This window comes from Hipposideros armiger, unplaced genomic scaffold (genome assembly GCF_001890085.2).
Source record: "Hipposideros armiger isolate ML-2016 unplaced genomic scaffold, ASM189008v1 scaffold_14, whole genome shotgun sequence".
Lineage (NCBI taxonomy): Eukaryota > Metazoa > Chordata > Mammalia > Chiroptera > Hipposideridae > Hipposideros > Hipposideros armiger.
The window spans coordinates 2433377-2460429 of NW_017731364.1; the positions used below are offsets into that span (position 1 = coordinate 2433377).

The following is a 27053-nucleotide window of genomic DNA, read 5'->3' on the forward strand; positions in this document are numbered from 1 at the left end:
GGGCCGCGGCTGCTGGGCCGGACCCCCCGGGTTCAGCCCGGCCCCTCGCCGAGCCGCCGCTGCCGCCCCGTTTGCTGAGGAGGAGGCCCCCGACCGGGGTGCGGGGCGCTGGGCATAAAACGGGCCAGAGCCGGCGCCCGGGGCACTAGAGCCGCGTACGGCCCGGGTCAGCGCCCGCCCGCTTGCCCGCGCTCCTCCCGGCCGCTCCTCCCGCCCTGCCGGGCCGGCGCCGCGCCGACTCCGCCGCCGCCCGACGAACCCCTCACACTGCCGGGGCCCTGGCCCCGGCCCCCTCCCGCCGCACCGCCCCGGGCCCGGCCCTCCTCCCACTCCCTCCTCCCTCTCCTGCTCACTCCTCCCTCCCGCCCTCCTCCCCAGCTGTCCCGTTCGCGTCATGCCGAGCCTGCCGGCCCCGCCAGCCCCGCTGCTGCTCCTCGGGCTGCTGCTGCTCGGCCCCCGGCCGACCCGCGGCGCCGGCCCCGAGCTCCCTGCGCTGCCCATCCGGCCCGAGAAGGAGCCACTGCCCATTCGGGGAGCGGCAGGTAGGTGGGCACCCTAGGGAGGTGCGGGCGGGGAGTCCGGCTTGGGGCAAGTCAGCGCCGGCCCGGAGGGGGCGCGGGGCGCAGGTGGCTCCGCGCGGCCGGCGGCCTGTAGGGGTGGGCGGGGGCCGCGCGAGGCGCGTAGTGGCGGGGGACCTAGGGCCGGGCCGGCAGCGCCCGGGCCGGGCACACTGCAGGAGTGGGACAGCGGCTGCCAGCCAAGCCCGTCCCGGCAGGCTGCTCCTTCGGCGGGAAGGTCTATGCCTTGGACGAGACGTGGCACCCAGACCTGGGGGAGCCCTTCGGGGTGATGCGTTGCGTGCTGTGCGCCTGTGAGACGGTGAGTGGACTCAACGGCGGTGGGGTAGCGCTGGGATTCTGGGACGTTGGAGTGGACTAGAAGGAGAAAGAAGCGAGCCTGCAGATATTCGGGATGTTTTCCTGGAAGCTCCCCCTTCAAAGTCTCGGGTGTTGACTATTACTGATCGTCCACTGTCAGGCTCTTTGACAGCTCCATTTCATCCGTCTCTCACTTAACTCCTAGAACAACTTAGTTTAGATAGATACTATTATTATCCCCATTTTTCAGATAGGGACCCCAGGATCCAGAGAGTTTAAGTAACTTGTGTAGGTTCCCGCAGCTTGTAAGTACCAGAACGGTCTGCCTCCGTGGGAACACCTTGCCTTGGTGCTGTGACTCCCCCTCTCGTTCTTGGGTCTCACGGATTGGTGTCTTGCACTCACTTGGTTTTCCCGTTTTCTCCGCGAGCAGCCTCAGTGGGGTCGCCGCGGGAGGGGCCTGGGCAGGGTCAGCTGCAAGAACATTAAACCCGAGTGCCCAACATTGTCCTGCGGACAGCCGCGCCAGCTGCCGGGACACTGCTGCCAGACCTGCCCCCAGGGTAAGGCCCGTTCCATGGTGAGGGGAGGGCGGCAGGACCACGGTACTTGGTCCTGAGCCCCGTGGATTGGGCAGATGGAATGGATGGAGCGGCCAACCGGCCTTCCCAGTGCCCAACTGAAGCCCGTGTCCCCCACCCTCGGCGCAGAGCGCAGCGGTCCTGAGAGGCAGCCGATGGGCTTGGCCTTCGAGTATCCGCGCGACCCAGAGCACCGCAGCTACAGCGACCGCGGGGAGCCGGGCGCTGAAGACAGGTCTCGTGGAGATGGCCACACGGGTAGGCAGGAACCAGGCAGCGTCGGGAGTAGTGAGTTTGGCCCGGCTGCCACAGCAGGTGACAGTACTAGGGACATATTTCTCATTTTGCAGACTTTGTGGCGCTGCTGACTGGGCCGAGGTCGCAGGCTGTGGCACGAGCCCGAGTGTCGCTGCTGCGCTCTAGCCTGCGTTTCTCCATCTCCTATCGGCAGTGAGAAAGGGGAAGGAGGGAGGAGGTGTTGGCTGGGCACCGGAGGCGGGAGAACTGGGAGAAAAGCTGGAGGGGCTGGCTCGAGCCCAGGCTCAAAGTCGGTGCTCACTGGACCCTCTTTCCCAGGCTGGACCGTCTCACCCGGATCCGCTTCTCAGACTCCACTGGCAACGTCCTGTTTGAACACCCTGCAGCCCCCACCCAAGATGGCCTGGTGAGATGATGCCATTTATGAGTGTTTAACCAGTCTTGGGCACTGTGCTGAGAATGCTCTGTATTGCCTCCTTTGGTCCTCACAACAGCCCAGTGAGAGGAAGTCACTGACATTATGATGCCCATTTTACAGATGAGGGAACTGAGGCTCAGTAACAGAATGTGATTTGCTCAAGATCACACAGCTAGTAAGTGGTGAAGCCAGGCTTTGGACCCCAGCACCTGGATCCAGGGTCTCTTCTGAAGCTTCCTAGGAGGGCCTGGGGCTCCTTCCCATATTCCTTTCTCACCAGAGCTGGGCCTCTTAGCTGGCCTATCCTGCATACATACTGTCTGAGTAGGACCTTCTTGTCTCCCTGCTCCAGGTCTGTGGGGTGTGGCGAGCAGTGCCTCGGTTGTCTCTGCGGCTCCTTAGGGCAGAACAGCTGCATGTGGCACTTGTGACACCCACTCATCCTTCAGGGGAGGTCTGGGGACCTCTTGTCCGGCACCGGGCCTTGGCTGCAGGTGAGGGGAGCAAACAGCCCCTGGGCATAAAATTCTGTCTTCTCTATCTCCAGGAGTGGAAGGGGCTGAGGAGGGGACTTTCTGATGGGCTCTCATGGTCCTCCCTTCCCCAGAGACCTTCAGTGCCATCCTGACCCTGGAAGGCCCCCCACAGCAGGGTATAGGGGGTATCGCCCTACTCACGCTCAGCGACACAGAGGACTCCTTGCATTTCTTGCTGCTCTTCCGTGGGCTGCTGGAATCCAGGAGTGGGGGTAAGTGGGATATGGGAAGGGCACGTAAGAAGGGTAGGGAGAACACCTAGCTCTCAGAGGTGTCCACAAGTGCCATTGTTGCAGGACCAGCCCAGGTCCCTTTGCGGCTCCAGATTCTACACCAGGGGCAGCTATTGCGAGAGCTCCAGGCCAATGCCTCAGCCCAGGTGAGTGAAGGTCTGGCTTTTGCTGTCACCTGCTCTGGCCTGGAGCTGCACCCACCATACCCTGCTCTGTCTCCAGGAACCAGGCTTCGCTGAGGTGCTGCCCAACCTGACAGCCCAGGAGATGGACTGGCTGGTGCTGGGGGAGCTGCAGATAGCCCTGGAGAGGGCAAGTGGGCCAGGGCTGCGTATCAGTGGACACATTGCTGCCAGGCAGAGCTGTGATGGTGAGGCAGGGTAGGGCCTGGCACCCCGAGTACACATAACTTAGAGGCACAGACAAGTGCCAGGGGCGGGCCAGCGTGGGTATGCGAGGGATCCTGGGGGCTGGGGGTCTGAGTGGCCATGGGGCCAGCCTGCTTCCACTTGTCTTGCTCCTCTGCAGTCCTGCAAAGTGTCCTTTGTGGGGCCGATACCCTGGTCCCAGTTCAGACGGGTGCAGCTGGCTCAGCCATTCTTACACTGCTAGGAAATGGCTCCCTGATCTACCAGGTAAGAGTCAGAGGCTGCAGGAGATGGGAGGGCAACAGGGTGGGATAGAGCTTTGGGCTGTAATGGTTCAGGCCCCAGGCCTTCTCTGCCATTCCAATGCAGCCTCCCCAACCCTGTCCACCAGGTGCAAGTGGTAGGTACAGGCAGTGAGGTGGTGGCCATGACGCTGGAGACCAAGCCTCAGAGGAAGGACCAGCGCACTGTCCTGTGCCACATGGCTGGACTCCAGCCTGGAGGACAGATGGTGAGTGTTGCAGGCAGAGCTGGGCCGCAGGATCCATGTACTGTCGCTGACAATGGGGGTGCTGTGGGAAACCGAGTTGGATGAGCAGGGATGTTCAGCATCATTCACTCATTCATAGGCTCTCTCTTTGATACCTGGATGCACTGGACACATTTGTAGTGAGCCTCAGGCCAGTGACTGGAGTACAAAGGAAATCAGATGTGGCCCCTGTCCTCAGCAAGCTCATATCAAGTGGGAGGTGTTAGACAGGGAGGCCAGTGCAGGAGCTCAAACAGTAACAATTGTGATAGCAACGGCTGCTATTTAGTGAGCCTTTCTATCTGCTACATACTGCACTGGTTGCTTTACTAATATTATTTTTGGCTCTCAGTACCCATTTCAGAGAAGATGAAGTGAAGGGTCAGAGAGGTTAAGTAACTCTTCAAGATTGTTACATAGGAAGGAAGTGGCAGAGAAGGGACTTGAACCTGGGCCTATAAGGTTCTTATCCAGTATTATTGGTTTGTGGAAGTGTGCATGGATGTAGTAGGGGGCACAAAACATGGAAAGGCTTTAAAATCTTGGGCTTGTATGAAAGCTGAGGAGGGGTTCATCTGGGACCTGGCAGGCTGCAGCTCGGGCTCACGCTTCTCTGCCCCTGCAGGCCGTGGGTGTTTGCCCTGGGCTGGGAGCCCGTGGGGCTCATATGCTGCTGCAGAATGAACTGTTCCTGAATGTGGCCACCAAGGACTTCCCAGATGGAGAGCTGCGGGGGCATGTGGCTGCCCTGCCCTACAGTGGGCACAGCGCCCGCCATGATAGTGAGTGCCCCAGGGGTCTGCTTGCCCTTTGCTATCCTCTAACCAGGGACTCAAGCATGTGAGGGAAGGTACCAGAGGGCCAGAGCCTGGTGTGCCTTTCTCTGTGCCTGAGCCCTAGGTTTGCATCTGGAGATGTATAGGTGGGAATGTATAGGGTGGCCCTGCTGGGAGATCCTCCTTGTTGTCAGGGTCTAAAACTTTCTGCTCTCCCTGCCCTGGGCCTATGGACAGCATCTGCCAGCTTGTGGAGTCTGTGCTGGGGAACACGGGGAATGCTGGGATTGAGTGGCTGCTGTAGGCCATCTTCTTATCTGTTATCTCTTCTCTGTCTGGATCCAGCACTGCCCGTGCCCCTGGCAGGAGCCCTGGTGTTGCCCCCTGTGCAGAGCCAGGCAGCAGGGCATGCCTGGCTTTCCCTGGATACCCACTGTCATCTGCACTATGAAGTGCTGCTGGCTGGGCTTGGTGGCTCAGAACAGGGTACCGTCACTGCCCACCTCCTTGGGCCCCCTGGGATGCCAGGGCCCCGGCGGCTGCTGAAGGGGTTCTATGGCCCAGAGGTGAGGATGTGATGGTGGGAGGCAGCTTGGAAAATACCTGCTTTTTAGCATGAAGGTTTGTGTTGGTCTGTGGCTGGGGAGGCAGCGAGTAGGCTACCTGGTGTGGCCCAGCTCGCGTGGGCTCAGGAGTTAGACAGATCTGGCTGAGAATCTGACTCAAACTTTTATCATCCATTCTCCTTCCTGCATCCTTCTCTGGTGGGATCCCTTAGATAGTATGTAATATCCTGGACCTCCAGAGGGGTAGGTGAGATGACCAAGCCTCCTGATGACCTGGGGTAGGTTGTCATAAACTTAGCAACAGAAAGACTGGGCTTCTGAGCTCTACAGCATCACTAATGGACTTTGCTACCCTGGAGACCTTATTTAACCTCCCTGAGTCTGTTTCATCGTCTGTAAATTGGAAATGGTAAGCTTAGCCCTAGAGTGCCTTGTTCCCGTCCCTTATCTTCTCTACTCGCAGGCCCAGGGTGTGGTGAAGGACCTGGAGCCTGAACTGCTGCGGCACCTGGCACTGGGCACTACTGCCCTACTGATCACCACCAAGGGGAGCCCCCAAGGGGAGTTGCGAGGGCAGGTAGGCAGGTAGGGTGGGCCCTTGGGGATGGGTCAGAGTTGAGCTGGCACTGTGTGCCCCTGCGTTAGTCACTTGCTCTCTCCGAGCCCTGGTGGTGGTAGTGTCACATTCCCTGGCTGCCTGGGAGGATGGTCATACGAAGTACATAAAAAACGAGGCTGGCAGCAGACCACCCTGTCCCTGGCAGCCGGGATGATTGCTGTGGCTAGTAGCATCTTCCTGGGGCTCAGGGGCACTCAGGGGACGAGGTATTTCTGGCTGGTTGGGCTGACAGTCTGGCTGCTGCTGATGGAGACACATGGAGGACTCCGGGGCGCTGCCTCAGCCTGCCCCTCCTCTTAGGTGCACATCGCCAATCAATGCGAGGTGGCAGGCCTGCGCCTGGCGGAGGCAGGGGCCCAGGGTGCGCGGAAGCCTGGTGCTTCCGATGCAGTGGCAGCTGCACTGCCTGTGTTGCCCACTGTGCTCGGCCCTGATGCCCCAGTGCCTGCCAAACCCGGCAGCCCCTGGCGAGCCCGAGACCCCAACACCTGCTTCTTCGAGGGGCAGCAGCGCCCCCATGGGGCTCGCTGGGCACCTAACTACGACCCGCTCTGCTCGCTCTGCACCTGCCAGGTAGGAGGCCTTGGAAGGGTGCACTGGGGCCTGGATTCAGGGTAAAGGGTCCCCAGTCAACCCCCCACCTCCCCCTGCAGAGACGCACGGTGATTTGTGACCCAGTGGTGTGCCCACCGCCCAGCTGCCTGAGTCCAGTGCAGGCGCCGGACCAGTGCTGCCCTGTGTGTCCGGGTGAGTGCCCTGCAAGGGTGTAAAGGGTCATGGAGGTTCCACCGGTAGGGGATGAGGCCTCTAGGGAGGAAAGGAGTGGGGACACCCTCTGCCTTCACTATTTCTTTGGCTCCACAGAGAAACAAGATGTCAGAGACCTGCTGGGACTGCCGAGGAGCAGGGACCCTGGAGAGGGTGAGCTGGCAGTATATGAGCTGGGGTGGGGAACCCAGAGGAACTGTGTGTGGGACCTTGGGGGTGACAGGAGGGTGAGAGTGTATGTGGGTGGGGACAAAGGCTGAGGGGCACAGGTTTCAGTGGCACCTGAGAGGCTTCATAGCATTGCTAGCCCATGAATGGGCCCTGGGGTTAGATGGTGTGGGATTGGCCTGAGACTCAAGCCTTGGTTGTGGATCCAGCCAATGAGCTCAGTACTAATGGAAGCTGGGCACTGTCCCCCACCAGGCTGCTATTTTGATGGTGACCGGAGTTGGCGGGCAGCGGGTACCCGATGGCACCCTGTCGTGCCCCCATTTGGCTTAATTAAGTGTGCAGTCTGCACCTGCAAGGTATGGCTGTTCAATTTTTTCCAGTGCCATAACCCCGCTGAGTCTGTAGAGATGGGAAGGAGGCTTCCAGGAGAGAGAAGCCCAGCCTTGGTGAGGAGGGCTCAAGGATCAATATAATATGGGCTTTGAGAGTTGGCTCCCTGTAGGAAAAGGGCAAGGGCAAGTTGGCTTCCTGACCTGGTATGAAGTCTGGCTCTGCCAGCTGACTAGCTCCATGTAATCCCAGGCACTTTCTGTACCTCCCTGAGCTGCATCTTCCTCTCCAGTAAGCAGATGTGATAGCACCTACCTTACAGGGCTACAATGATGATTGAGTTCAGGTATCTAAGGCACCAACCCAGGGCTTCTGAGTATAAGGCCATGGATATGTTACTTGAGGTATGGGGAAGGAGAAGGAAGAAGCAGGAGGCTTATGTGCTCCCCCTCCTTCCTGACACCCCTCACACAATGGATCCCTACAGGGGGACACTGGAGAGGTGCACTGTGAGAAGGTGCAGTGTCCCCGGCTGGCCTGTGCCCAGCCTGTCCGCGCCAACCCCACTGACTGCTGCAAACAGTGTCCAGGTGAGGGGGGTAGGCACTGAGGCCTCTTAGGGGCAGATAAGGCCCTTCACTGCCTTCTTCTGGGTGAGGGGATGAATAGTGAGGGTGGGTGGAAGGGACTTCTCAGCTAATTCAGCATTTACTGAGCACTGCTCTGTTTCTAGCCTGGAGCCAGGGCTCTAAACACAGTGGAAAGAATGTGCATGTATTATTAGCAGGCTATGATGGATTCTAGTTCCTGCCCCGTCCACATCCATCCATCCAAACATCCAAACATCCATCCATCCATCCATCCATCCATCCATCCATCCATCCATCCTCCATCCATCACCCATCACCCATCATCCATCTATCTATCCATCCACCCATCTATTCAGATTTATCACCTACTAAGTGCCAGAAACTGCTACGTGCTAGATATTCAAAGACAAATAAAACCTGGGTGGCCCTCACAGAGCTCATATCTGCTGACCTGTTGTTCCTCCTTCCCTTCCTGTCTCTCTTCCAACAGTGGGGTCAGGGGCCCACCCCCAACTGGGGGACCCCATGCAGGCTGATGGGCCCAGGGGCTGCCGTTTTGCAGGGCAGTGGTTTCCGGAGAGTCAGAGCTGGCACCCCTCAGTGCCCCCCTTTGGGGAGATGAGCTGCATCACCTGCAGATGTGGGGTAAGTGGGGAGTGGGGGCCTTGTGTGAGGTGGGCATTGGGGGCCTGGCCTGGAGTGGGGAGACCTTCCCAGGAAGGGCAGGCTCCTGGGAACAGGCCTCCCCAAAGAAGCTGAAGGCCGCTGTGCCCCAGTGCTTCTGGGGACCCTCAGGGTCTGCTCTGTCCTGCACCAGGCAGGGGTGCCCCACTGTGAGCGGGATGATTGTTCGCTGCCACTGTCCTGCGGCCCAGGGAAGGAGAGTCGCTGCTGTTCCCACTGCACACCCCGGCGGTGTAAGTGACGGGGTCCAGGGGCAGCAGCTTTGAGCTGACCGCGGGATGCCTGGGGCGGGAAGGGAGCACCTGCCGTGTGACAGGAGCAGCACTGTCTGCGTCACAAGTGTCATTCCATTCCGCCCTCACAGCAACCTTGTAGACTTCTATGGATTACTTTTTCTTTACGAAGGAGACTTCTGAAGCTCAGAGGAACTAGGCAGTTAGACCAAGGTCAACAGCTGGTGTGTGCTGACTTGTTTAGAAAACTGATCTTTCTGGGACCATAACAGAGGTGCTCTGCTGGGCCCTCTGTGCCACCCCATTCATCTCCTCTTGTCTCCTCCTCCAGTTCACTTCCTTCTGTCTCCAGCAGACCCTGAGACCAGGACAGTTCCAGAGCTGGAAAAAGAAGCCGCAGGCTCCTAGACAGCAGCCAGAAGGCCGCACGACCAAGAGGACGGGGCCTGGGCTGGGGGAAGGAGGAGTGCCGAGGACCCTGCAGTCTCCTGTGGGGAATCCAGTGCCTTTGGCTCCTTTTTTCTGCCTCTTCTGCCTCCCCTACTACCTCTGGGAACCACAACTCCACAAGGGCCAGGGGCAACCAGGGCAGACCAAGGCCATGTCCACTCCAACTCCTGTCCTGTTACCTGCTGGCCTCTGCCTTGGAAGCCCAAGCCCTTTCCTTCTGTATATAATGTCACTGGCTTGTTGGGATTTTTAATTTATCCTCACTCAGCACCAAGGGTCCCCCCACTTCACTCCTGCTGCCCCTGAGCTGAGCAGAGTCATTATTGAAGATTTTTGTATTTATTAAAACTTTTTTTTTTTTCAGTCTTTGAGCTAAAGGCTGTTTTTTTTTGTGGCCAGGGGCCTGAGGGGGCCCCAGTGGAGAAGGTCGGAGAGTAAGAGGGGAAAGAGGCGCTCTGGCTCCGGGGGCTTCCCTCGGAGCCTTGGGGAGTAGGGTGCTGCCGCAGTTGGCTGGCACGCCTGGCTGGAGTCTGCAGAGGGGCGTGGGGCTGGCTTTGAGATGGACTAGAGCCTCCAGAACAAAGGCAACCTGAAGCAGGATTTAGATGTAAGCTTAGTTTCCACTGGCCAAAAAAACCCTCGACAGGCCTTTCTGCTGACTCCATGTTTGAAGTTGCTTCAAAAGGAGAAAAATGTAACCAGCCTCTACCTTCTTTGACTACAATGAGATAAACACTTCCTGTTATTTTTCCTTCCTGGAAACTGATTGTGTTCTAGACCAGTTTTGGGCAAGTCTGGATCAGAGTGGATTGGAATCAGCCCTGGTCCAGTTGTTGGCTGAGCTTATCGTGGGACCAAGTGATGTACAGAATAAGAGAAGATCCCTCACCCCTTTCTCCTCATTCCTGCCACCAGCATTCCCACGGACCTCGCCGGCTCAAGGGAAATAAAAGTATCAGGATAGAGAGCTACCAAATATATGTACATGCAGATCTATCTTTTGTATAAATAATATGGGATAAAATGAGTCTGGAGTTTTATGACCTAGAGTAGAGGAGTAGGGAAGGGAAACCATAGCCTTCTATTGGGTTGTCGGAAAAGTCATGACGCATTTTTACAACGAAAAACATAGAAAAAGTACATCATGACTTTTCCGACTATCCAATATTTAGGGTTAGGCATGCTGTGTGTGCTTGAGTAGTTATTGTCTTAACCTATTGGAGCATCAGGTGCCAGCCCTGCTGTTAATAGCTGAGTTATTAAACTTCTGCAAGTCCCTGTTTCCTTTCTGTAAAACATCTCTCTCTCACAGGATTCGATCACGCAGCTCAGTGCATGACACATATTTGTGGGAAAGGCATTCTAGCTGAGGTAGGATTCCGGGAGCTAGTTTGAAAAGACAGGCCGGGAGAACTCTGGGGAGGACAGCGGCATTGGGTTTCAGTTATGTTTTCGTGATAGTCTGCTGACTGCCTGGGGGAGTGGGGCGGCCAGGCTGGGGACGAGGGGATGATGAGGTTGGGGATGACTGGACTTGGCTTAGAGCCCTGGCTGTCAGCAGGGGGATTGTGAGGGTCAGATAGGGAAGAAAAAGCAGCAGGATCGACATGGGGCTAAATGCAGGGAACCAAGTATAGTACCAGGTGTGGTGTGATGGAGGACTTGGCCCGGAAATGGATGTGCTGACAGTGTTGTCTTCCCTGGTGAGGGAATTTGGTGGGAAGAAGTGTTGTGAAGGGAAATTTTGATCTTTAGATTTAACATGAGTTTGCTACTGATGCTCACAAGACGAAGAGGAAGGGTAGAAGTAGTGAGCGTCCACAGGGCGGCTTGTTGGGCTCTGAGAGGCAGGGGTTTACTGCCCCTCAGGCACCCAGCAGGGCTTCAGAGCAGCATCAGTGGATGTCAGTTGAGCAAAGGAATGAACAGCTAATAGGTCCAGGCAGACCATTGCTCTCCTTAGACAACAGTCCTTGAAACACCTTCCCCCTCATAGCCTGCATTCCAGCCAAAGTTGGCCGGGCCCAGGCCCTGCTGAGTCCTGGGGAGGTGTTATAGTGACAGCACAAGTCCAGCCCTGCCCAGTGTGAGTGACACGTCAGACAACTTGGAAGACCCAACCTGCAGAGACCTCAAGAGGGCACCCTGTCCATTCCGCTTCAAACAACTGCACCACCTCAGAGGTCCTTCCTCTTTCTAAAAAGCAACCCCTCCCCTTCCCCCCACCAAAAAACCCCACCACCACCACCACCACCCAAGGAGAGGCCCATTTTCCTGGGTAGAGTATTTTAGTGTCTCTAAATGGTTGCTGGTAGGATTTAAAATTTGCTCTCTAACCCTGGGTCAGTCAGGCCTTCTACTCTATAGAGGGTTTCACTGGGCCTCTGAGCTTGAGGGGGAGCGGGAGGGTGATACACAAAGGCTCTATGGCTGGAGGAGAAATGGGGGTGGCTCTGATGTACCTGGTTTTTTTACGAGAAAACCCCTTCGCATAGCCTTCCACTTTGCCACTTTCTACTTGTGAACACCTTTTATGTATTCGGCAGTGACACCCCTTTGCCACCTTTAATTTGCCACATCCGAATTTTAGTATGTCAGGTGAGGAACAGCCACTGTGAGCTATCATATGGTGGCGCTGCTGCCAGCCATCGGTTCACTTTAGGCCAAGTCAACCAGAGCAGTGTCTGAGCAGATATTTGAATAATTTACAGTAATGACTTAAGAACGTAGTTTTCAAACCCTGACTCAGATGTGTGAAGGTGCCTTCAGGCAGAGGGAAAAATGGGGGTTGGGGAGAGTGGCGCAGCCCAGGTGCTTACTGGGAGGGGGAGTCCTGGTCCCCCCAACTCTACTTCCATGTTGGCTGCTCCACTTCCTGGAAAGTTTGCTTTCTAAAGAATTGGTTGCTTTCAAAAAAGTTTCAGAACAACTGTTTTATTACATTTCGCTCTTAGTCTTTTATGAAAATAATGGGAAATGGAAAAACAAAAGTGTGACACTTCTGACACAACGAAAGTGGCAGAAAGGGGAGTTCTCATAAAGTAATACAATTGGGACAAGGAGGGAGTTCTCCAGGCATGCTGGAAGGGACACATTTTGGCTCATCAGACTTTAGGTTAGTCAGAGATGATGTACGAAGGGAAAAAACATAGCGAATAGATGTGGAATACTGGAAATACATTGTTAAAGATGACAAAAGGGGAGGGATTCTTAAGGACTGTTAATGATTAGAGTTCTGAGAATAAGCCCACCCTTTTAACATTATTTGGTTTTAATATATGGTTTCAGGAACAAAGGCTTCCAGAATTATTTTTGCTCATCATAACAAAACTAAATCATCGTGAACAATTATAGTAATACACAACTGTGTGAGAAATAACGAAAAATTCACCTGTTAGAAAGAATTCCAACCCCTGAATAACTGGTATTAATAACTCACTGAGTGTTTTTCCAAGTTTTAGTTTGCTTAGCTCCAGCCCCAGCCCTGCCCCAACTCTGGGTCCTGCCCCTGCAGTACCTCTGTCCCCACATGTGGAGTGGCTGTGATATCTGTCCTTGACCCAGTTGAGGGTATTTGTATGATAAACTCTGGAGCTGGAGCACATGCATGACTACACAAACAGGGAAAGCAGGAGATTGCACTTAAAGGAAATCTGACCCTTTGTATTTAAAATGGCAGGGGAGGGAAAACCCCAGACATTTTGAAAAAATTGTCACCTATTCAGAGAAGTTGGCAAATTGGCATTCAGTGATATGATTTTAAGCAAATTGACTAAAGTCCACCAGTGGGATTCCAGGTCCTCAGGTGATGGGTATTGGGTGGCCCTGGCTGTTGTCCTGTTCTCATGTGGGCAGCAGAGGTTGGCCAGTAGAGCTGTAGTTTGAAAATCTCACTGAACACCACCTAAAGCAACATGCGGAAAATGCAGATAGGCTCATGGAAATGCTCAGGAAAGGGGTTCATGTGAAAGAAGGGGAGCAAGGAAAGGTGATGGAGGGAGGTACCTGGTGAACTCATCCTGGAAGGGCAGACTCTAGATGTTGGAGGACAAAAGATGCCTTATTCTCCCCAGCAGCTTCTGCAGCTGGAACCAGATCAGCCCCAGGTTGTCTTCCCAGGGGAGCAGGGAGCCCACATGGAGAACAGCCCAGACCCTCTCCTTCTGACTCCACTCCTCCTTGGTCCCAGGTCTAAATCAGATTTACTTTTAGGACTCATCCCCTTCTCCCCTTGAAACAAACATTACCACACCTGCTGGCTACCTGAAATTCCTTTAGAAGAGGTTTTTCCTTCCATAACTGCAAGACGGGAGTTTTAAAATGCAAACGACTAGTTAAGATATTAGGTCTTCTGCTAAAGTGTAATCTATCAGTTAACAAATGCAAATGATTATTGTCAGTTCCTGTTCCTTTTTTTTTTTAAAAGATTTTTTGGGGAACTGGGGGGATAAGAACAGCGCTGGGGAACTGGGGGAAGGGGAACAGACAAGTTGCTGTCGTTTTGTTCTTCAGTCTAGTTGTGGAGGACGTTGCTTCACTGGCCCAAGTNTTAACCCTCACAAAAAGAAATTACTGAAAAAGGTGATTTGTGCATTTGAGCAGTTAACCACGATCTTTTTTTTTTCTTTTTAAAGATTTTTATTGGGGAATTGGAGGGATGGGAACAGCGCTGGGGAATTGGGGGAAGGAGAACAGACAAGTTGCTGTCGTTTTGTTCTTCAGTCTAGTTGTGGAGGACGTTGCTTCACTGGCCCAAGTTGGCACCATCATTACACTCTTCCCGGGCAAGGCAGATCAGTCGCTGGCCTCTGGACGGCCGCTCACGGTTGCTGCTGGCCGCTCACGCTGGCTGCTGGCCGCTCACGCTGGCTGCTGGCCACACATGGTAGCCCATGGCAACCCACTGCCACAGAGGCTGCAGCCTACGCCGGTGCCAGCGACTCATAGCAGCCCAGCTCCAGGTTGAGCTGTTTTTCAGCATCTTAGCTGTAGAGGGCAGTGTCACCGGCCCTCATATGTGGGATCCGAACCAGGGCCCTCTGGCGTCCCAAGACAGTTCTTAACCATCGCGCCACTCGGCCGGCCCAACTGTTCCTTTTTGACAAGGAGAGAGTTAGAAAGAAGAAAGATGGGCGACTGAAGGATGAAGAGGTAGGGAAATGGGAACTCATAGACAGTCTTTTTCCAGGCAGGGACATTGACAAGGGTGGGGCCCATTACCTTCCAGAGCTCCCCAAGGTATAGTTGCTGTGTGAGATTGAATTTCTGTCCTGTACATCTGTGCACTCTCCCAGCTTAGTGGGAACTCGGCCACTCAGACATATGATTCACATCAACTGTGTTTTTCCTGACTTTTAGAGGCTTTTTTTTTTTTTTTAAAGAAAGGCTGATGTCATTATGAAGGAACTTTTTTCTCATAGGTTTCAACTGAGGTATCACTTAGGTTCCCACTGGGGTATCACTTAGGTTCCCACTGGGGTACCACTGGAAATGGTACCAGGGAAGACTTTCAGAAGTAGCTTTTTAATTTTCTCTCCAGAGATAGATGAATGAGAGATCTTCCTGAGAGAGATAAAAGAAGTAGTGTTTTATCATAAGCGTAATAGTTTTTCATTGGAAAAATTTTGGCAAGCAGAACAGGATAGAGGGAAGAAAATTTAATGTTAATTACTTAATAAAATTAGAACAACTCAGAAATAATCCTCATTTTTCTTTTTTTCCCCCTAATCTTTTTCTGAACATACCATGATTTATTTCAACATTTCTAGTGACCCACCTTTTTGAATTATAAAAATGATGTTGCATGGAGTAGAAAGTTTGGTTAAAGAAAAAAAACTATTTTTTTGTAGAGAATACAAAGTTTTTTTTGAAGTATTTTCTCCCTTCTGTGTGTTTTGTTAAGTTTATCCGGTATTTATAGTTTTATATCCCTCTTTTCTTCACTTGGTCCTATTATCACACATCTCATGAGCTTTTGCCATGGATTGTTGGAGCCTTAAGAGGCTTTTCCCCCCACATCTGGGTGAAACCAGACGCAGAGGCTGAGGGCGATCTGAAACCCCTGCAGCCTGAGTGCAGGGGTGGGATAAACTCAGCCCTCAGGCCAGCGGGACAACGGCAGGGCAGATACTTGGCAACGGACCGCTCCTGGGAGGGAGAAGGAATGAGTTTGGATATCTCAGATGAACCACCACAGTCTGGAGCAGTGGGGAGCCATGAAGGAGCTGGAAAGTGGCAGTCAGAGGGAGTCAGAGATGTGCAGCCAGGGGAGGAGGGGCCGCTGCCCTTGAGATCAGGCAAAAGCTGCTCCAAAGCTGGACCAGCTCCCTCCACATAGCTGTGGTTACCTTCATAGTTTGCAACATGTGTATTCGTTTTGGTTGCCAAGAAGACTCAGCTGAGTGGATTTGGGCTCAGTCGATGACATTTTGTGAGAAGACAGGAGGCAGTTGTTGAGGGTGGTGGTGCTGACAGACCTGAGGAGCAAGAAAAGCCTGCTTTTTCTTGGGACCTTTTGGGCCTCTTGACCTCCATCACCTCAGCTGACTTGTGAAAACTTCCCAGAAACATGGTGCGTCTTCAACTAGCAGCAGCTCAGTATGATGGTTTGAATCCAAGGCCTGCTACTATTTTTTTAAAAAATTGAGGTGACATAGGTTACTAATATTATGTAAGTTTCAGGTGTACAACATTATAATTTGATATCTGTATGCACTATAGCATGCTCACCACCAATAGTCTAGTTCCATCTGTCAACAAACATTTGACCCCCTTTACCCGTTTTGCCCTCCCTTACCCCCTTCTCTCTTGGTAGCCACCACTCTGTTGTCTATATCTATGAGTTTGTTTTTGTTTTATTTATTCTTTTGCTTCCTTTTTGTTTTATATTCCACATATGAGTGAAATCATACAGTTTTGTCTTTCTCTGTCTGACTTATTTCACTTAGCATAATATCCTCAAGGTCCATCCATATTGTTGCAAATGGCAATATTTCATCTTCTTTATGGCTGAGTGATATTCCATTGTGTGTGTGTTAATATATATATATATATCTCACATATTCTTTATCCAATCATACATTGATGAACACTGAGGTTGTTTCTATAACTTGGCTATTGTAAATAATACTGCAGTGAACATAGGGGTACATATAACTTTTAAAATTAGTATTTTCATGTTCCTGGAAGAGGAATTACTGGATCATATAGTCGTTCTATTCTTAACTTTTTGAGGAATCTTCATGCTGTTTTTCATAGTGGCTGCACCAATTTAGATTCCCACCAGAGTGCACATGGGTTTCCTTTTCTCCACATCCTCTCCAACACTTGTTATTTCTTGTCTTGTTGATAATAACCATTCTGACAGATATGAGTGATACCTCATTGTAGTTTTGACTTGCATTTCCCTAATAATTAGTGATGTTGAACATCTTTTCATGTACTTGTTGGCCAACTGTATGTTTTTCTTGGAAAATTCTCTATTCATATCCTTGCCCATTTTTTAATCAGGTTGTTTGTTTTTTGTTGTTGCTGAGTTGTATGAGTTTTCTATATATTTTGAATATTAATCCTTTATTGAAAATTTCATTTTCATTTTTGGCTGTGTGACCTTGGGCAAGTCATGTTTCCGGAGCCTGTTTCCTGCAAAATAGTGATAATAATGATTATCTGCATTATTGTTATAAGGAGTGTAAGAGAGGTATGTAACGTGCTTAGCATATAGTTGGCACTCAATGACATCACTATAATTAGATCTGATTGTGTGAGAATCATTAAGGAGGTGTAAAGTGCTATGCATGCCCATGAAAGGGTGAGGTTATTTTGGAGTAGAGGAAACTTAGTGCTCAGGCCTCCATTATGTGATGGAACAAAAATTATTACTGTGGGCATGACCACAGCCGTTCTACTGTCAAAGAGAGTGTTTCATAGCCAGCCTAATTTTCAGGTCTACAATTCAGTGGCGTTAAGTATATACACAATGTTGTGCAACCATCACCAGTATCCATTTCCAAAATTTTGCGTCATCCCTCACAGAAACTTTGTACCCATAAAACGATAACCAACTCCCCATTTGCCTCCAACCCCTGGTAACTTTTATTACGCTTTCTGTCTCTATGAATTTGCCTATTCTAGGCACCTTGGAGAAGTGGAATCATACATTATTTGATGGGCTTGTTTCACTTGGCACAATGTTTTCAAGGTTCATCCATGTAGTAGCATGCAACAGAGTTTCATATCTTTTTAAGACTGAATAATATTCCATTGTATGTATATTTCACTTTTTGTTTATCCAGTTACTGGTTGATCAATTATTGGGTTGTTTCCACTTTTTCACTATTATGAATAATGCTGCTATGAACATTGGTATACAAGTATCTGTTTGAGTCCCTGCCTTCAATTCTTAGGGCATATACCCAGAAGTGGAATTGCTGGCTTATTTGGTAATTCTATGTTTAGCTTTGGAATTTCTCTTAAAGTACTTTTGGCTGTGCATCTTTTGTTCTTATTATATTTCTCAAATCTTGTCATCCTGTTATAGTCCCTCCCCCTCTTTATTTCATGCCAGTGATTTTTTTGGAGACATTGGATTATTTGTCTCTACAGATTCACATTCAAGATTTTTTATTGCCTTCTCATAGTGCCATTTAATTTGTTCCTGCATCCCCTATATTTCCTGTAAAGTGAAAGTTAAATATAGAGTCTCGATTAGATTCTGGTTCAAGTTTTCCACAGGAATATTTCATAGAGGTGCTCTGTATTTCCCATTGGGTCATATCAAGAGGTATAAATTGTACTTGTGAAACATAAATCTACTCTGTGAATGAACTACCCAGGTATCTGGGCTTTATTAGGATTAGAGTTCTTGGAGCTGCATTTCACCGGGAGGAGGGGGGTCAGGAAGTAACAATCAGTGGCAACAGAGCTCCTTCTTCAGGCTCCCTAGAGAGAGTGTCTGTCCCCTCTCCCACCCAAGCTCCACTGAGGACCTGGCCTGGACCAGGGCTCTGAGATGAAGCTTCTGGCCTCTCAGAGCTTCTGTAGCTCGCCAGGTGGGGCCAGGGGGAATCTGGACCCCGGCCAGAGGGGAAAGTAAAGGGTGAGTAGAGAAGTCCCCAGGCCTATCTCTGGGCTTTGTACACAGCTGATGCTCAGGGAATGTTTGTCTGTAGAGATGATGGTCTATGGATAAAGTGAGGAACGAACAAAAAAGATATTTTAGACAAATGCTGGTGAGGATGTGGAGCAATTCCACCCCTAGGTATTTACCTAGTGAAGTGAAAACTATGTTCACAGAAAACCCTGCACATGAATTTTATGGAAGCTTTGTTAATAACTGTCAACAACTGGGAACAACCCAAGTGTTTTCAACAGGTGAACAGATGAACAAACTGTGCTATGTCATTCAACGGAATAATACTACTAGGCAACAAAAGGTAATTACCTACTAATATGCTCATCTATGTGAATGAATCTCACATTCATTATACTTAGCAAAAGAAGCCAGACCCAAAAGTATGATTCTATTCATATGACATTCTAGAAAAGGCAAAACTGTATAGATAGAAAAGAGATCAGTGGTTCTCAGGGACTGGGGCTGGGGGAGAGGTTCGCTGCATAGGAGCACAGGGGAATTTTTGGGGACGATGGTACAAATCTGTATCTTGATGGTGGTAGTGTTTACACAACTGTATGCATTTATCAAAAACTCTCAGAACTGAATACTTAGAAAGGGTAAATTATATTGTATGTAAGTTATCTTAATATAAACTGGGGAAAAAATGATAGTGTACTGATCACTTGTCATTTTGAGCCCGCCAATCAAATCACCCAGTTCACCTGGGTGACCATCCAGTTCACAGATCACCCACTGTCTCCGAGTTCCTCGTTCAGAGAGGTTTTGATAAGAGGCATGCCCATGGTCCATTGTGTAAATCACTTGTCCCTGTCTCGGACTGCTGTGAGTGGGCAGGTGAGTTGGGCTCAACCAATTGGATATCCTCTCCTGGGATTTTGAATCTTGAGAATATGTGACCAAAGATTTGAGGATGGTGGCAAGTGAATTTCATTGAGTCAACAGCAGCGGCTGGTGGATGGATGGTCCTGTGCTGAGACCTTGGCAATCTTGTTAGTGCTCTTGAGAGCTTCCCCGCTTCTTTCTCCTTATCCTACCAATTTGGCTAGAGTAAGTTTCTGTTGTTTGTAAGTCATGATACTTGATGATGCAAATAGGGTAAGAGAAGGTAGAAATGAGGAGAGGGAAGAAAATAGAAGTAACTATGGGGAAAGAGGAAGATGGGAGAGGAAGATAAGTAGAGGCAGAGCTAAGTAATGAGTCCAGGGCATGCCCACGTTAAGGAGGCCTGCCATTGTTACAGGGGTGGGTTTCTAATTTGGTCCTGATATTGCTACATTGCAGGCAGTGGTATCTGGCTCCCCCACTGTTGTGTTTTGTGGAGGTGGTGGTATTTGTGTGGGGTTGTTTGGCAGATGTACTAATGTGCTTATCCTGTCCTTCCTGGTTTGGGGTGATGATACAGTGAATAACAACAGCTATTATTTATTAGGTGCCTGCCATGTGCCATGCATTCTTAATTTCATCTACAATGCCCTGGGGGCAGGTACCATTATTCCCACTTTACAGAAGAGGAAACTGAGGCTTAGAGAGATTAGGCAAGGCATAAAAAGGCACACTATTAGTAAGTGGCTGATTGAGGGCTCCAGTGCAGGTCTGATTCATGAAACATGGATTCAAGGGATCATTTCGGTTTTAAGGGAGGGGATAGGATGCCCAAGCGTCCTCTGACTCAGTGCCCAGGATCCATGTCTCCTTGAGGAAGGCTTTATGGTGTCTCATCCAGCTCACGGCATTCTCTAGTAAGTTGTGTCTATTTTGTGGCAGGTCTTTAAGAGGTCAAAACAGAGGTGAAATGTAAATTAGGTAGAGGAATAGTTCTGATCTGGGAGCTTTTACAAAACACAAAACACCTATGCCTGACCCCTAAACCAGAATCTCTGGGAGTGGAAACCTGGCAGCAACAGTTTTAAAAAGCTCCCCAAGGGATTCTGATGCTGGTGAGGGACAAGGTCAAAAGCAGGCCTTGGAAGCATGGTCAGGAGATGTGACTGGCCTTATTTCAGTGTAGAGCTCTCCCTCAGAGCAGCCAGCCAGGGAAGGGAGCAGCAACACCTTTGGTATACTGTGATCAAGGGCAATGGTGATAATCTGTTATCTGCACCCATGAGAAGATTGTTCTGGAGTGGTACCACAGGGCTCAGGATATCTCATAGAAGTCTCCTAAACCCCACATACTTGTGGGTTCTGTGTAAGGGTTGTCTCTCCAGTGTGCTGTCACTTGCCAAAAGGGAGGGCCAAAGCCTTACTGTATTTCTCCAGGTGTCCTGGGGTCAAAGATGAGAAGGGAGACAGGGATGGGGTGGAGGGGGGGGAAGTGGTTCTCATTTAGATTAGAGCAGCCCCCTGAAGCTCTTCTCAGTTGCTGTTTTCACCAAATCTCTGCTCTATGGTCCACGATCTCCCACGTCCCTGCCATGGGCCTCTGCCGCTGCTGTTTGTCAATCATCTCCGACCACCAGTCTGTGGCTCCTGCACCTGTGCCGTGGTGTTGGCTGCCCATGTGGAGATGATGACCCACCCTCATCCTGTCCTTGGGTCATGGGACAATGCTCACTCTTTTGTTTTGCACCTAAGAGTGCCTTGTCACCTATCCTCAGATTTCTGGGGCTCACAGTCCTATCTCAGTTTAGGTTTTTAAGGGGGAAGTGTATGTATGTGTCTGATGCTTGGGTTCCTAATGGTAGCTCCTCCCTTCATCGTCCCAGCCCTGGTTTTACTCTGAGCCCTCTGGGATCAGGCATGCCTCCCTCTCCTTCATCATTACCATCATGACCATTTACTGAATATTTACCATAAACTAAGGAGCACTGTGATAAGAGTTAACATACATGTGGTCCTCCAAACAATCACATGTGGTCATTAATAGTATCATCCCATCCCCATTTTGCAGGTGAGGTAAACAAGGTACATAGAAGCAATTTTCCAAAATAACATAGCCAAGTATGTTCCCCATGATATTTGCCTCCCTCCCCACACCCTTTTAACCTCAGATCTTTGCATTCCAGGAGGAGCTAAATTTGGAGGGCTCAGTTGCAGCCTCCCAGGCACCTTGATTTCACTACTGTCCCTGACCTCTGCACCGTGGTGTTGAGTCTGGCCTACTTCCTACCCCATGCTGATGTCTTTCCTGGGGTTCTAGTTGCCGCTCATGTTATGGGTCTCTGGTGGGTTCTCTTTACCACCCACCCACCCACACATCATGGCTATCTATACACGTGTGAACCTCAAATGTGATCAGCATTCAAGTTACAAAACATTTCTTTTAACATCCCCAAGCATCTTGTGACAACTTATTGGCACAAGGATACCTACAGGGTGATGTCACTCAATTCTACAGGCTACAGTGTGCATGTGTGTGTGTGTGTGTGTGTGTGTGTGTGTGTGTTTAAGGTAAGAAGCCAAAATGTTAATAGTCACGATCCCTGAGTGTCGGGAATCTTGCTGAAAACATGTATTGTTTTTCTTTACACTGTTTTGCTATATCAAATATTTAGTACTCGTATGATAAACATAAAATAAATGTAACCTGGGGAAAATTTAAAAAGCATATAAAAAATAGAACTAAAGTCACCTGTAACTTCAATATCCAAAAATAACTACTGTTAAGATTTTCATATAACCCTCTAGTTTTTTGCCGGTGCTGTTATACATACACATGATTGGGTTTGTTTTGCTCTTCTGGTTATAAATAACAGGAATCATCTCCAGTAAGATTAACTAAAAAGGAAAAACTGTATCTGGAGGGTGGAGGGTTTCTGCAGGACACTGGTGCTTGGTCTGAGGCTGGGCGGAGCCAGGCATTGTTTTTTCTGCTCTGACAGGTCTGAGGTCAGTGGACTTGTGAATTGCTCACCATGCTTGTCCAACCGGACCCCTTCTTCTCGCCCAACCGGACCCCTGCTGCCTTTGGGAACTCCTCCGCCAGTCCACTCCCGCCCCCAGATACACGCAGACATTCCCCGGGGAGGGTGTCCACCAGCATTCTTTGGCCCACCCCTTCACCCAGGACTGGCATGTGGTCCAAGCAGAGTCAGCTAGTCTTCGTGGGCAGAACCGCGAACCTGAGGGGATGAATTCTCATTTCCTTGGCACTTGTAAAGGCCTTTACACCTATGATGGGAAAGAATTAGATTTAAGTAGAGTCAAGAGCTGGAGAGAGGGCCAAAGCTCTGCCACATGGACACAGCTGGGCCTGAAGAGAAGCAGCCTTTTGCTCAGCAGTCAGTGAGCCAGAGCCATCCCTTTTTGTTTTATCTGGTTTGATCGGGTTTCTGTCACTTGTTTCTGAATGAGACCTGACCAATACCCTTGATCTTGGCTCATCTGTTCTGTTGCCTCTTTTGGACATAGGTCTTTGCTGCCTTTTCAAGGACAGAGTGAGGTGTCCACAGCCCAGGGCTTCTAGAGACAGAGTCCCAGCTATGCTCAGAGAGTCCCTGGCTGTGTTTGAGCTCCAAATCCCTGGAGAGAAAATTTAGCCAGAGAATGGAGTCACACAGGAAAATCATGGCTGCCCAGGAACCACTTCTGTGGGGGTGTGGGTGAGTAGGTGGGCAGAAGAATTCACAGACAACGAGGACCATTGTGAGCCAGGCAGGCACCCTAGAGGAGTTTCTTAGGGGCCAAAGTGTTTTTATGTGATGGGCACATTTTTGTGTGGGCAGCAGTGGTATTGGTGCCACTGATAACTTGGTTTCTCTTGTCCTGCAGATGCCCGGACCTGTCTTCCCCTTGTCTTCTCTGGGCTGTTTTGCTCATTTCCTGGGCTCCTCACCAAAGCATGGCCCTCTACTCTAAGCATGGCCCTGCCCCATTGACACCTTGCCTTCTGGGTTCTTATTGTCTAGTAAGAGAGACCTGAGTTGTGCATAAAGTCCCCATGACACTGAGCAGAGAGTGATGAGGACAACAGGTGAGGCTAGTAGAGATCTGGGGACAGACCCACTCCCAGCTGGGGCAACAGAGCAGACCACACAGAGGAGGTGGCATTTGAGCTGAGCCTTGAGTATCCCTAAGCTTTAGATGCTGCAAGTGGAGGGAAGGCCTCAGGGCCCTGGGGTGGGAAATCGCAAGGGGAGAGCATGGGTGGGTTTGAAGAAGAAATACGAAGATGAGGTTGGACAGACAGGTTGGGGAAGCCTGGGGAGGGTCTTGAATGCCATATATATCTGCACCAGAAGAACAAAGGGTCCCCAAAAGTCAGGGCTGAGAGATAGCTTGGAGGTAAACTATCTCCTTAGGCCACTACTGCCCTTAGATGTGGGCAAGCAGGTCCCTGGCCAGGTTGGGCCTCAGACAGCCCAGTGCTTTTGAGCTCCTTCTTCAGAATGTTGTAACACCCCCACCCTCTCTGCCCTTTGGATGTCTGGGCCGGGCTCCCTGAGTCTGTACTGTGCCTGTGTGGGTAATGGCTTCCAGAAGCCTGTTCCTCAAAATTTTCTAAGTCCCACTCTGATGACCTAGACCAGCCAGAACGGCCCTCCCTGAGCCAGGCCCAGGACGCATGTGGGCCTCAGGCCCTGCTACTCTCTTCTGTGTTGTCTCTGACCCTCTGCTCCCAGTGTGGCTGAGCCAGACGTCCTGAGGAGCTCCAGAACTCATACCAATGGTGTTGTTCTGAGGCCCATGCATGGGCCCCACTTCCAGGAGAGCAGCCTGGTGAGTGGAGTGCTCCTGCTGGCCAGCACAGTATATTTTTTTGTGGGACCACATGACTTTGAGTCACTCAGAACATAGGACAAATTCAAGGCTCTGGGTTAATGATAGTCAACTGCCAGTTCTTGGGCTTGACTGTGTGTGTGTTCATGCTTCGGCCATCACCTAGCAGTGCTTCACCTGCAGCACTGCCGTGGGTCTATAGCACCTGAGGGTGGTGGGATTGGCAGCAAGGGCTCCCTGTGCACCCTCCCCACCCTGCCAACGACACGAGGGTAGTCACCTCAGGCAGTCTTCTGGGTGTCTCCCATCTCTTCCAAGGGCTTTCAACACCAGCTCAACAATAAGGGACATTTCCCATGGATGTCTTTACTTGCTGTGATGGTTATGGTAAGCATGAATGAGACTGGTCTTTTCATGCTGGTCAAAGGTGCCCTCACCTTTTCTTTCTGTGGTCTGTGGAAGGCAAGGGTGTGGTCAATAGGGAAAGAGATGATATTCTAGGAGTTCAGTTGCTATGGCTTAAAGAGTTCTAGAGGAGTCATGGTTGGATGATGTGCTGTCTGTGTTTATGCTATAAAATCCCAAAGGGTAAATTTAACATGATCTGAAAATAAATAATTGAATATCTATCTATCTATCTATCTATCTATCTATCTATCTATCTATCTATCTATCTATATATTTTTAAGATTTTTATTGGGGAATTGGGGGGATGGGAACAGTGCTGGGGAATTGGGGGAAGGGGAACAGACAAGTTGCTGTCCTTTTGTTCTCGTCTAGTTGTGGAGGACGCTGCTTCACTGGCCCAAGTTGGCACCATCATTGTGCTCTTCCCGGACGAGGCAGATCAGTCACCGGCTTCTGGATGGCCACTCAGGCTGGCTGCTGGCTACACACGGTAGCCCATGGCAACCCACTGCAGCAGGGGCTGCAGCCTACGCCGTTGCCGGCGACTCACGGCAGCCCAGCTCCAGGTTGAGCTGTTGTTCAGCATCTTAGCTGTAGAGGGCAGTGTCACTGGCCCTCATATGTGGGATCCGAACCGGGGTCCTCTGGCGTCCCAAGCCAGTTCTTAACCAACGCGCCACTCGGCCGGCCCCTTATATATATATTTTTTTGCATGCTCTGGGAAGACTTGCATTTGTGATCATTATCAAGGGAGCACCATTACAACTTTTGAGAGAGTCATGGGAAACCAGCCAGCACTCATGGCTGCGCTATGGATAAGGCAGTGCCATGAGTAGCAATGGAACTGACATTAAGTAAATGGTGCTAAGGAACTGCAGAGGCAAGAAGGTCGATGTTGTTTCAATATAAACAGGTTCTGAAGAGCCATGGCATTGTGAGTAATAACAGCTTTGCTACTTTTCCTTGCAGTGAGATTTACGAAGCGAGCCAAGAAAGACAATTTTGACCATAAACAACATGAAGAGATGGTTCCTGGACTGGACAGGATGAGATGGTACCTGTACATTATGGAGATCCTTCATGTGCTCTGACTAGACAATCAACAAGCATGTAAGTACTTCATCAATGATCTTCAATCATTGGGATAGCTCACGTGGGCCCATGAATTTTGATAATAGATTATAAAGTCTAATTATTTATATTGACAGGCGCTCCCCCAGAGCCTGCATACCCTGGGGATGGTCTTGCCTTGGGCAGTACTTGAGAGACCACAGTCCCCTACGCCTCACCCCTGTGGGCAGCCCTACCCATCTTGGCCTTGAGATAATGGTCACTGCCCTCCTCTGGGACCCAAAGCCTGCATCCTGTTCCTGTGTGTCTGCCTGGTCTTATGCACCAGGTGGACATGGGGCACAAGAGATGTGCAATGGCATAAGAGACCTAGAGTGGGAAGGAAAAGGTCACAAGTCAGGAGGAAGAGACTGGTGAGAAGGCATGGGGCAGTCTTTTCTGAGGCCAGGTGAACAGGAACCAGGGCATTGTATGGGCTTCTCCAGCCTCTTACCACTTCTGAGGGTCCCAGGTCTAGCCAGTTTACGGCAAGCGGCAAGCACGGATGTAGGATGGGCTGGGCTGGGTGGGGCTGCTTCACAGGCAGTGTGGCTGTCAGACTCTTTAGGGATTTCTTCTTGGGCTGGTCAGGTTGCTGGAGATGACTCTTTCATTGTCCTGGCTGGGGGTTAGGAACCTGACTGCCAGTGTAGGGGAGCAGATGGGGGAGGAGGCTGTGGGTGGGGCATGCCTCAGCATTCAGCATGTAACCCTGCATTGGAGCCCATTTTCACTGTGGTGCCCTGTCTTCACTGCCTGGCATATCAGTTCAGAGACCTTCGGTTTTATCCTTTTAGAAGAAAACCACTTTTATTGTCTGCTGGAATGAGGGAGAGTTAGGGCAGGGGAGGGGGAAGGAATCAATCCTCAATCTCATTTTTGACTCCACCTTTGCCAGCACCTCTCCCCTCTCTCCATTTTCAGAGGTACCTGGTGCCACCAATTCCTGAACCTGGCAGTTCTGGGGTATAAATAGGATTTTTTTCTTCACTTGCCCCACAGCTTAAGTTTGAGTGTTCTTGGATCTGCTACATTGGTTACCATTTGTCTAGTTGCTTTCCACCTTCTAAAATGTAGCTATTGACACCTCTTCTGCTCTTTTTCCTTATGGATTTTTAATCTTGAAAAAAAAAAAGGGTTTCAGGAAGCAGTGAGGATGAATGCATGGGACCAGTCCACCACCATTAAGCTACCAGAGAGATCTTTCAACATTTGAATCTGATTATGTCTCCCCTCTGTTCAAAATACTTCCATGGCTCCCCATTGGCAGCAGGGTAAAAATGAGAAATTCTTGTGCATAGCAGTTTTTAGGCTCTGTCCTAAATCAGAGTTTACCCTTCTTATGGACCAGACTGTGGTGGATTCTATTAATTTCAATAAAACAGAAATCTGTTTTCTATTAAATGCCAATGCTGAAACAGTACTTGGGTATCACCCGCTTCACTTTCAGTCCTTTTTCTCTGGAAAACTTTAATTGCTGAGTGGCCCTGAGCTGGCTGAGGTTGGGGTGCAATAATGGTGTATTGGTGTGTGTGTGTGTGTGTGTGTGTGTGTGTGTGTGTGTGTGTGTGTGTGTGTGTGACGTCTGCGGCCACAGCCCTGAGCTGCTGCAGGGAATTTCCGGTTTATGTTGCCAGCAATGAGAAGGCAGGCTCTTCTTCTTCTTTTGTTTATATTCTTCCTGGGGCATAAATTACAGCTGGCGATAAAATTTGTTCAGCCTCCATCACTACAAAATCACATTGGACCACAC

General features: G+C 50.6%; 1 protein-coding gene across 7 annotated transcripts in view; it reads left to right on the forward strand.

Moving 5' to 3' along the window:
- Positions 1-10423, forward strand: part of CHRD (chordin) — a 10952-nt gene extending 529 nt beyond the window's left edge. The window contains exons 2-24 of one of the 7 annotated variants that reach the window (XM_019623837.1): positions 379-542; positions 776-879; positions 1312-1441; positions 1589-1717; positions 1810-1909; positions 2036-2123; positions 2488-2629; positions 2743-2883; positions 2968-3050; positions 3127-3274; positions 3433-3539; positions 3664-3783; positions 4427-4583; positions 4923-5143; positions 5607-5720; positions 6063-6335; positions 6416-6509; positions 6627-6683; positions 6954-7057; positions 7519-7621; positions 8112-8266; positions 8398-8538; positions 8894-10421. In XM_019623837.1, coding sequence (XP_019479382.1) covers positions 395-542; positions 776-879; positions 1312-1441; positions 1589-1717; positions 1810-1909; positions 2036-2123; positions 2488-2629; positions 2743-2883; positions 2968-3050; positions 3127-3274; positions 3433-3539; positions 3664-3783; positions 4427-4583; positions 4923-5143; positions 5607-5720; positions 6063-6335; positions 6416-6509; positions 6627-6683; positions 6954-7057; positions 7519-7621; positions 8112-8266; positions 8398-8538; positions 8894-9241 — 3207 coding nt within the window. In that variant the 5' untranslated portion in view covers positions 379-394 and the 3' untranslated portion in view covers positions 9242-10421. Of the gene's footprint in view, positions 1-6; positions 543-562; positions 1442-1588; positions 1718-1809; positions 1910-2035; positions 2124-2487; positions 2630-2742; positions 2884-2967; positions 3051-3126; positions 3275-3432; positions 3540-3663; positions 3784-4426; positions 4584-4922; positions 5144-5606; positions 5721-6062; positions 6336-6415; positions 6510-6626; positions 6684-6953; positions 7058-7518; positions 7622-8111; positions 8267-8397; positions 8539-8890 lie in introns of those variants that run through there. The other 6 variants (XM_019623851.1, XM_019623859.1, XM_019623844.1 and 3 more) reach the window with 6 other exon arrangements.
- The last annotated feature ends 16630 nt before the right edge of the window (positions 10424-27053 follow it).